Source organism: Theobroma umbraticum, unplaced genomic scaffold (genome assembly GCF_002168275.2).
Source record: "Theobroma umbraticum cultivar Fairchild unplaced genomic scaffold, ASM216827v3 scaffold_30.0, whole genome shotgun sequence".
In the NCBI taxonomy this organism is placed as follows: Eukaryota; Viridiplantae; Streptophyta; class Magnoliopsida; order Malvales; family Malvaceae; genus Theobroma; species Theobroma umbraticum.
The window spans coordinates 14710736-14721557 of record NW_018397254.1 but is presented as its reverse complement, the minus strand read 5'-3'; the positions used below and the strand labels follow the sequence as shown (position 1 = coordinate 14721557).

General features: G+C 36.1%; 1 protein-coding gene across 2 annotated transcripts; it reads left to right on the top strand.

Moving 5' to 3' along the window:
- Positions 1-10726, top strand: LOC110410807 (mannosyl-oligosaccharide glucosidase GCS1-like). 2 transcript variants are annotated; one of them, XM_021420687.2, is made up of 22 exons: positions 1-480; positions 608-681; positions 925-1176; positions 2037-2205; positions 2801-2887; positions 3012-3080; positions 3189-3282; positions 3589-3671; positions 4369-4476; positions 5218-5339; positions 5492-5599; positions 5676-5749; positions 6580-6705; positions 7370-7437; positions 7995-8144; positions 8232-8282; positions 8542-8598; positions 9419-9568; positions 9750-9841; positions 9997-10106; positions 10281-10344; positions 10435-10726. In XM_021420687.2, exons 1-22 carry the CDS (start codon positions 187-189, stop codon positions 10577-10579), a joined length of 2547 nt encoding a protein of 848 aa, XP_021276362.1. In that variant the 5' UTR covers positions 1-186; the 3' UTR covers positions 10580-10726. The 2 variants fall into 2 exon arrangements, with proteins under 2 accessions (XP_021276362.1, XP_021276370.1); XM_021420695.2 differs by having other exon boundaries at positions 340-480; positions 909-1176.
- The last annotated feature ends 96 nt before the right edge of the window (positions 10727-10822 follow it).

Here is a 10822-nt window from a genome sequence, read left to right as displayed (position 1 = left end):
AAGCAGTCCCAACTCGCACCATGTTCAGTTTGTGACATCAGAGCTTCCGTTCCACGGCCTTTGTGTTTTCTGTTAAAAACTTAAAAAAGGAAGACTTCGTATAGACCTCGATCCACTTCAATGCGAGGGGAAACGCCGCTCTCACTAATCACTTGAACCTCCGTCCTAGTCAACCCTAATCTAAGCATGACCGGAGGCGGTCGACGGAGCGCTCGAAGCAGAACGAAGTCATTCACCGATGTCAACGAAGACGATGATCACAGAACTAAACCGAACTCCAAACGTCGCAGAGATAAAACTAGAGATCGAGGCAACGCGCTTCGAATCCTCAACGTTAATCTTAAAATTGTGCTTGGGTTCGGCATCATGGCTTCCTTAATCATCTTCTTCTTAGTCAGTCATCTCATTAATCCAGCTGAAGTAGCTCGACCCAGAGCCGTCACTCCATTTCCTGCTCCCAAAATTATGGACTTACCTCAGGTGCACCAAATGATATCATTTCAATTTTTCAAGTATAGAATTTTAAAATGCGACTATATGTATGCTTTAGTATTTGTTTGTTTTTGTTATTTTCTTTAAACTGAGGGGGAGACTTGATTTGTGGCAGTTTCAAGGACAGCACAAAGAGAGCTTATACTGGGGAACTTATCGTCCTCATGTTTATCTTGGAATTCGTGCCAGGTAGTAAGTTTTCCGTTTCATAGTATGTGATATTTTTGGCTTTATAAATTTGATTAAAGGAGATAAAAGCATGTGAATACTAATATTTATGTTGTATTCCTTCTTGCCCTGAAGAGATTGTGAATAATAATGTGCTACAATTTTGCGACATTCCTTGGTTTTTGTGTATTATTTGATTCATCACTTGTTCTGAGTGTTCAATCACCACTGATGGGGGCGTTAATTAGCAATTGTAAATGGCAGGACTCCCCGGTCTTTGATTGCGGGGTTAATGTGGATTGGTATAAAGGATGGGAGGTATTTTATGCGACACATCTGCCAAGATTCTGATGAGCTGAGCACATATGGTTGGACGCATCATAATGGACGTGATTTTGGACATCAACTTCTGGTTGACCAAGATATGACTTTAGCAACAAGTTTCTTGAAATCGAAGGGGGGTGGCAGTGGCTATGGGGGAGACTGGACAGTTCGGATTAATGTGCAAAGTCAGGGGTATGTTGGCTCATTTGTTAGTTTAGCTTTTCCATTGTTAATTGCATATGTTAAACTTGGTGCATTTATTAGTTACTTTTAGAATATGTATCTTGAAAGAGAAACAATTTTCTCTAGTAAGAATGCTGCAAGCAAACCTGATTGACATGTGAAGGACCTGTTTGGAGTGCCTTGTGTGACAATCCTTTCTTGCACTTTGTATGAAGTCACTTGATCTTTTGGACTTGTCATGGTAAATTAAGAGCTTATATTGTATATTTGCTTATATTGTATATTTGCTTATATTTGAATTTTTTGCATTGTTATCAGTTGGTAAATTCATCATGCAGAAAGTGCAATGTTGTTCTTGGAGAAATTTTGGCTATCAGAATTAGATAAGCAAAGCCAGAAGGAGACTGTTAAAGTTGATTTAGACAGTACAAGAAAAAGGTTGAATAAAAGAAAAATACATTTGTAAATGTATTAAACTGATGATGGGGTCTGTGGCCTAAAATTTAAGGTGGCTTTCAGATTTCAGCTTTAGGACTAGAATTCTTTAGTTAATATAATGAATGATCTATAAATTTGCCTGTATAGCTGGCCTCACCTTTTGGGGAATGAGGATTAAGTTCCATATTTGGTGAGGTTAATCTAAGACCTGATCAACTATAGATGGAGGAAACGTTTCTCCCTCTCTCCACCCCTCTATGCACTCATACTTGCATGTTCATTTCAAGCTAGAATGACAAGATCTGCTGAAAATATCTGCAGAATTTGTTTACTTTCATGCAAAGCACAATGTTCAATTCTGAGTGTGTTCTTAGCTCAATATTCAAATTTCTAATGCAATCATTATTATCACTCTCAATTTACATATCTAGGTGGAATGGCGAGATGCAGAAAAATGTGCACCTTTTCTTCTATTTGGCTGATGAAGATGGAAATTCTCTAAGTTTAGGTAGAGATATCTTGGATATTGGTGAGAATTCTCTCCTGGCATCAGGGTCACGCACTGACATTGGAGGTTGGCAGCTACATTTAAAATCAAAGGTAAATGGTGATTGAATGACAGAGTTAGAAATGACCAGACTTACTTCTATTTGTTTGAAAATTTGATGCTAGTGATTGAAATTTAGTTTATATGGTAGGAAGTTTCTTGGCATACTTGCCATTGATGCTATCAAAGCAACTCAGGTCTCAGAAATCATATTCCTACTGGTTAGCTTTTAGGGAAGTGACTGACCTTAATTCCCCAACAGTACAATTTGTATTCTGTTGCTTCAAATCCACTAGTTGTCAAACTGCCCAATATTGACACAATGATATGCAATTTGTTAGATATGGTGCAATTTTGAGTACTCTGAATACAATCAAAGCAGGACATGAATTATATTAGTTAACTAGTCTGTTTTCTCTGGCTGAATGTCAACCTCCAAATGGCTTATAGGCTCCTGTAATATGTGTTTGAAATATATAATTGACTAATAAAACTTTCCTGCCTATATCTCTCACCAATTGCTTGTAAGGTTTCAATATGTGGAATTTGCTCAATAAAAATTCTAGACTTCAATTATTTTTTGTTTGTTCATAGTTTTTTCACTAGATACTGATCTGAAGCCAACTTTCATATGTTTCTCTTTTGTAGGCTGATTTGGAAGTCCATTATTCTGGTTTCAGGACACCTCATATACACAATTTGTCTGATCTTGTTCAGGAAAACCTTGCATACCAAGTATGTTACATTTTCATATGTATCTTATATTTCCCTTCAGTTGTTGGAAGCTTATACAAAGTGTGTTTTGTTTAGCTTTTAGGGGTTCTTTCCTTGACTTCTTTTGTTTGTTATCTGTTACCAGGTAAGAAGATTTAGTCGGCTGCAGCTACCTGATATCTATGAGAGCTCCTCAAACATCTTAGTTTTTCAGGTATATTATGTAAACACGATTGTACTAGACTTGAAATATTTTGCCTTCTTGTAGTTAATTTTCGTTTTCCTTTCTTGTCTACCTCCTCGGTTTTCAATCGTTATGCAGATTTCAGGGAGGATTCCACTGGAAACTGATATTGTCTTTGTATCTGGAACTGGTATAAATTCAAGAGTAGAAGAACGCATAAGCAATCTTGCAGGTGTCTTTTATTCTCCATAATAAAATTATTCTTAAATTAAGAAACTTTAACAGTGTTGAGGTTTTTGTCCTTACACATGAGCAATTATCATGCTTTATTATCTTTGATCTTAACATTTGATATTTAAAATCTTTAAATCTGTTTTTCCAGTTCTAGTTTCTTTTGGAATTAGATCCTGTAATATCATTTGCTGCTAATTAGATTTTTTCTTAAAAAAACTTCAATTTTTATTTCTGGGCCTTCCCTGACTTTACAGTGAGATTTTCTATTTCAAGACTTATATATTCCTTTGCTTTATTAATTTAGGTGTCTCATTGACCAATCAACTAAAAGCAAAACAAAGAGAATTTGATACCAAATTTGAGAATTGCTTTCAGCTTGCTGACAAGGTATTGATTTTTCTGAAGTAGTTTCATTGTTCTGCATGTTCTTTGGTTCTTCCCATTTTATTACTTATTCTTCAATCTCTATCATCATGCTCTTTCATAAGTTGTGTAGCTGTCACTTAGATATCCTTTCTAGTCACCTTAGGTCCTGTAGGAGAAGAAATATATTAATTGCTTATTTTTGTGTATTGGGTTATCAACGCCAGGAATTGGTTAGAATCTTTGGCCCTAATCAAAGCTGTTTTAATTTAAATTATTGAATCATATAGTACTTTTTTGTTGAGTTTGTTGAATAATGAGACTCATTGTGTCTCATGTCAGACATTTCTGATGCTTCCTTCCCCCAATGATTCCTAGAAATGACATTGTTCTACCTCATGTATCAATCTTGATAGTTTTCTTGGAGAAGGAATTCTTTCCAGCTGCTTAGCTTTTGGGCTATTATTTTAAAACTCAATAGACCAAACTATAATATCCTCCCTTATTTAGTATAAGTTTTATCGACATGGTGTCATGATATATAATTTTGGCAATTAAGAGTTCAGCAATGGTCAATAAGATGCCCTCTCCTCGGCACTTGAGGTCATATCAGTAGCCATTAAGAGCTATTTTTCTTTTCTTTCTGCAGTCTCTCATTTTGTCAGCAGTGGTGTTAATTTTGCTCTGCCAGTAAGATTCTGATGTACTATTGTGCTTGCAGCTTGATTCCAAATCCATTACTGTTGGCAAGGCTGCTATTGGAAACATGTTGGGTGGCATTGGCTATTTCTATGGCCAATCAAAAATTTCAGTTCCCAAAAATTCTAATGTGAGTGACTTGCAATTTTTTTATTTCTTTTTGTTCATGCAGTCTAATTGTCTTTTTTATGGACATTTTACTTGCTACTTGATCATTCTTGTCATCACAGTCCTTTGTGGCATAATTCCTGTTTACCTTTGTCCTAACTCTCTAATAATGCCCCAAGAACATAGTAGAGGTTATCGGCTATTGCTAGTTGACTTACTTCTCTGTTTAAGTTAACAATTTTGCAAGAGCCAGATATACAATAAACTTCAGGGAGTAAGGTTAAATTGGATTTTGAGAGCTCAATAAATGTATGTTTGCTGGGTTCCAAGTAACAACTTGTTGGCAGCAGTTTCTATGTCCAACCCAAAATGCATTCAGATGTTTCAGCAGTCATATCATATCTTTCTCTGCCAACAGTAAGATTAAGTTCAGTGTTATATGATATTCAATCATTTAGTTCATCTTACTTCAGGATCTCCTGTATATTTCTTATTTGAGTAATTGCAGGGGGTTTTATTCTCAAAGAGAAAGGAATAACAAAAACCAGGAAAATTGAGTGGTCAGATACTAGATTCTGCTGTATATGTGTTATGTGTCTATTTGTGTTCTCCTGCCATGCTCACCCCCCTTCCCCCCTGGGCCTTTTCTACTTTTTCAGTTTGCACTTAACTCAGAAAAAATTTCTAGAGCTTGTATTTATGATTAGCAGTCACTTGTTAATATTGTCTGACAAAGTCATACAGTGGGGCATATCTCTTGCAGGTTAAAAGTCATGATGATTTTCTTCTATATTGGCCAGCTGAGCTATACACAACTGTTCCAAGTCGACCTTTCTTTCCTAGGGGATTTCTCTGGGATGAAGGTTTTCATCAACTACTAATATGGTTAGTTGCACATTTTTGTAAGATAAATATCTTGCTCCATTTTTTAAAGTTTATTTCTGTAGTAAGCCACACAATCCAGAGTTGATTACCATGTATCATGCTTATCATCCCCGTGGCATGTCCCTGCTCATATGTCCACAAATGTTGAGCAGGCGTTGGGATCTTCGTATATGCTTGGATATTCTAGGACACTGGTTGGACCTGATAAATATTGATGGTTGGATTCCTCGTGAGCAAATTTTGGGTGCTGAAGCACTAAGGTAACTTGCAGCAAATTCAAAGTTCCAAGTTTTATCAGGTTATATAATTCTGAGGTTTTTTATGGTTTAATTGCAGTAAGGTTCCAGCGGAATTTGTTCTACAGCATCCAAGTAATGGAAATCCACCAACACTGTTTTTGGTTTTACGTGGTAAGTTGTTTTCAAATTAAATTATGTTGGGAGGGTGATTTAAGTCCATCAACTCATAGTACAGAGAAGGATTACTTCAGAGTCATGAAAAAGCTTTGGTCCTAGGCTCTCTTGCAGTGGTATGCTTTTCAGTGCAGTGCATCACTGGATAGTTATCTACCAACACTGGTTTAAGTACCTTCAAGTCATTTTTCTTAAAGTAAATGGGAGATATTTTAATCTAAATTCAACCAGTTATTTTCTAACCTTGGAGCAATTTTGACTGTTAGATGCATAATTCTCTTATTCCTGATAGAATGATTCTGCAAAGTACTCATATTAATATGATAAAGATTGTATCAGATGATTCAGATCTATGGTGTTAGATTGAGAAGTCAAAGTCTAGTGGTCTATGCTTTCCTTTGGGAATTTGACTACCATGCTTGGACATAGGCTGATAAAATAAATTTAGATTTAGTTCCACAGCAGAGATACAATCATTTGGATGAAGTGCAAGAAGATGAACATAGATAATAAGAATTTGATTTGTGAATATATGAATGTTTTCTGAAGAGTTGGAGATATATGATAGTATCTGGTGATCATACACGTGCAGGCAACAAAAAGGTGCATGGCCTAATGGACATGAAATCAGGCTATTACTTCATTTGTGTTTTCTAATTTGTCAGGAGTCTTAAATTTTTTGAATTGGTATGATGATTGACGGATATTGAGTAATTTGAAATTATAGTTCCCTTTTTTTGTACTCTGATATGCGCTATTTTCCCTGCATTAAGATTCCATCATACATGATACACGATGTGAAATGTAGTTATGAAATTCTCTTCCAGATCTGGTTAATGGGATAAAGAAGAACAAGTTCTCAGCCACTGAAAGCAATGAGATCATTTCCTTCCTACAGCAGGCTTTCATTCGGCTTGAAGCATGGTTCAAGTGGTTCAATACTACTCAGTCAGGTATATTACTAGTATTTTTTTTTTAGGCAGGGTGCTGTTGAAAGAATGTGTGTCAGCAGTGGTGAACCCCCACCTCCTCCTTCTCCCCCCCTTGGGTTTGGTTCGGGTTATGTGATAAATGTGGTTGAAGTTTATGGGGCACTAGAATCAAGTCTGTCACATTAGTTTATATATGTGCAATGGCATTATGATGTGACACTGAATATAAAGCGGGCAGAGTTGGCCAAACTTTACTGACATTCATACTCAGCATTTTCTTTACCCCCGTGTGATGTGTCACAGTTGTAGTCATAACTTTATAAAGCAACAAGGTCAGGGCAGGAGGATATTATTGACGTTGTACAATGTAGTTTAAATTCATACAGATATGAACAACTAAAATTCTTTTAAGTTTTTGTATTAAATTTGCTGGTAGAATGGCGATAATAAAGTATTAACATGTACAGAACAGCCATTGTGGCTGGGCTAAGGCTTGCTTGAGTTTGTTACTCAAGTAACTTTTTGGAAGCACATCCTTTGAACTGATTTTCTGTTCTGTCAAATGCCCTGGCCATGGATACATGAAGAAGGCATTTTGAATTATTGAGAACTTGAGGTAATGGGATTTAGCATTTTTAAACCCTCCCCCCTCCTGTTAATTCTGCTATTGATTTTATGATAACAGGAAAGGATATTGGTAGCTATTACTGGCATGGGAGAGACAAATCAACAATTCGTGAACTAAACCCAAAGGTTCTATGTTTCAGCATTTTGTAAAACATTTGACAGTCATATGTAAACAGAAACTTTTGCTTTCTTTTGAAGCCCTTAAACAATAGTGCATGATTTTATTAGCTTTCATATGATAGTTTTTTTTCTTTCAGAACATTCCATGGAAACAATGTTTCTGGTAAACTACATGGTTTTCTTAATGAGCTTGAGCCCTGGGGTCAAAGCAACAAAGTTTTGTCAGGGTAGGCTGCGGCTGTTTGGCCCATAATGTGTCAGAAACTTGGCTTGCAAAATCTTTTCCCTTGAACTGTTGGAAACCAAAAATCTTTTATGATGTTTGGATTTGGGGCTACGCATTGGATGTTTTAGGCACAGTTGGATTCTGACATTGTCTGATGCCTAAGGGCAATTGGAATCAATGGTTTTGGAGACAAGTCAGCTTATCCTAGCTTTATATGGTGCTTTGGTTTGCAGACATAGTTTACCTTTTTCATTTTGCATAAGTTTTATTTTGAAAGAAACAAAGCTTCTTTCTGAAGACATCTGTAGTAAATGGAAATGGTTTCTGCTTTCTCCAGACACTGTCATCTGGGCTAGATGATTATCCTCGTGCATCACACCCAAGTGAAGATGAACGCCACTTGGATCTTAGATGTTGGATGCTTCTTGCGGCAGATTGCTTGCATTCCATTGCAGAATTGATTGATAAGGAAAATGAACCTGGAAAGGTAGAAATGCATAATGAGGAAAAAGCATTCTCCGAGTTATAAGAAGTTACCTATTAATTAATAGATCTTGATAATGAATTGGTGCAGGAGTATGGTTCTACAGCTAAGCTGCTTTTAGACTTTGATCTTCTGAATCAGGTTTGTCTTTTGTCATCAGGTTATCTGAATTGTTTTCTTATTACTTTTTGATGCTTTTAACGGGTGATACCTGATTCATTAAAAAAAATTCTTTATAGTAATGTTATTTTACACAGATTCCATTTTCTTTTTCATCCCATCCTCTCTGCGAAGAGCACAATATAGAAGTGTCTTAGAATTTTTTCAATGTACAAGCAGTTCTAATTATTGCTCTTAAAATTCTGCTTTTTCGATGTCTCACTGGTCTTGATGTAACCAGATGCACTTAGACCATGCTTCAGGAGCTTATTTTGACTTTGGAAATCATACAGAAAAGGTATGCTGCTTGTATATTGGTTTTTTACATAAAATATATAATCTAGTAATTTATTGACTAGTGAATCATTCATGTTAGACCTGTTCTCCATTTTATCTGGCAATATATGCTGATGAGACACAGATTTTTTTTTTTAATTATGCAATTTTACTGCTGAATGCCAATTGAAAACAACTTTGGACTTTTATGAATACAATAAGATAAAAATAAAAGTAACCAAAAAATAGAACCCCCAGAAGCATTATATCTGGACTTAGGGATATTCGGGTGCTCTCAATATAGAAAACAGGACAGAACTCCTAATAAAAGAAAAACTCCTAGCTCCCAACATTAGACATAAAGCTGTCCAAACTGTTACAAGCTTGAGAATGCAGTCCGAATCATGACAACTTTATTCATCCATGCACAGCATCCTTGACTACTCAGTCCAAGCCGTACTAGTGTAATAATGCTGTCCAAAGAGTGTGTCTGAACCTAGTATTCCTCACCAGCTCAAATTGCTGCAGCAATCAAACAAACCTTATAGCTGTGTGAAAGCATATCCAAGCAGCTCACTTATATAATGCACATGCTAACTAAGCAAACAATTATACTTTGGGCGTTGAAATTTTCTGGGCTGTTCCGTGCCTGTTTTCATAACTGGAGTGTCAACTTTCTGATTCAATATGCTAAAATGCCCCAACGTTATAATGTGAAAATTGATTTTGTTCAGTTAAGTAGGTTGTCATGCCATTGGCTTAGATCTAGGAGTCTGAACTTTATTTTACCTTTTTTCCAAATTTTTTCATTAAAAGTAGCTTTCTGCTGTTAATTATTATAGGTCCGTTTAAGTTGGAAAGAAGTGACCGTAGGAAATGCTCATGCAAATCGAGAGCTTGTTCGGGAGGTATTAGAAAGGCCAGAGCTGAAATTGGTTCCTCATGTTGGTTATGTCAGCCTTTTCCCATTTATGACCAGAATTATTCCACCTGTAAGTTTCCTAGATGATCTCATGACCAAATTCATATATTATCAGCTCTGTGGTGCTTTTGCTATGTTGTCTTTGTAAACAGTTTGAAGCTCTTTTTACCTTTTTTACTTTTTATTCATCATTATAGATTTCTCATTTTATGCTTTTTTTTAATAGAATTCTCATATTATACTTTGTACAGGAATCATGGATTCTTGAAAAGCAGCTAGACCTCATTTCAAACCAGAGCATCTTATGGACTAATTATGGACTCTGTTCACTTGCCAAAACCAGGTAATCCTGAACAATATATTGGTTATTCTGTTCAGCTTAAAGCTATGATTTACCTTTTTTTTTTTTGAAAGGCAGTTATGATTTACTTGATCTTCTTGTTTTATTTGCTTTAATGAATCCAAGTGTCTTCTTGCATGTCTTCTTCTATGCCGTAGCTCCTTGTACATGAAACACAACACAGAGCATGACCCACCTTATTGGAGAGGTCCAATTTGGATGAACATGAACTTCATGATTCTTTCTTCACTTCGGCATTACTCATTGGGTAAATGATCTTGACCTCTCACACCCCTCCTTTCTTCCCTCTTCTTTCTAAAACCACCACCAAATTGAGAACAGGAAAAAAGAAAATGAAACATTAAAAAGGAAGAAAGTTAATACTTTTCCCTTGTCTTCTGATGCCTCTGGTTCTGCTGATCTACTGAGTAATTTTCTGCAGAGAAAGGGCCGTACAGAGACAAAGCCAGAGCCATTTGTGATGAGTTGAGACACAATTTGATAAGGTACAAATCACATCCTGTCCACCTTAGGTCTATTGTTACGCTCAGCCGTTTCTCAAGTCCAATTCAAATACTTTTGCTACAATGTTGCAGAAATGTTGTTCAAAACTATCACAAGACTGGGTTTTTGTGGGAACAATATGATCAGAAGCAGGGAAAGGGAAAAGGTGCACGTGTATTTACTGGTTGGACATCACTTCTGCTATTAATCATGGCAGAAGCTTACAATGAAATGTAAGACATTTTGATAAAAATCTTTTTTTTTTTTGTTTTTGTGTAGAGCATAGTAGTAATTTTAAACCGCAGGTAAGTCCTCCTATAATGCGTTTGTACATCACGGATATGGTCATATGTAGGTATATGATATGAAGCCTTATTAACCCTACCCATTGTAAGCTTGCATGCTATTCATCCAGAGTATTTGCTAGGGCTTTTTAGCCCATGGCTTATATGGGAGCCAAGTTCCCTAAAACTTTATATA

Bases quoted from the DNA above. Each gene is read 5' to 3' on its own strand.
- LOC110410807 (XM_021420687.2), top strand. From the start codon at position 187: ATGACCGGAGGCGGTCGACGGAGCGCTCGAAGCAGAACGAAGTCATTC. The intron at 481-607 runs GTGCACCAAATG...GATTTGTGGCAG, and splicing joins AAATTATGGACTTACCTCAG to TTTCAAGGACAGCACAAAGA. The intron at 7,438-7,994 runs GTTCTATGTTTC...TGCTTTCTCCAG, and splicing joins TTCGTGAACTAAACCCAAAG to ACACTGTCATCTGGGCTAGA.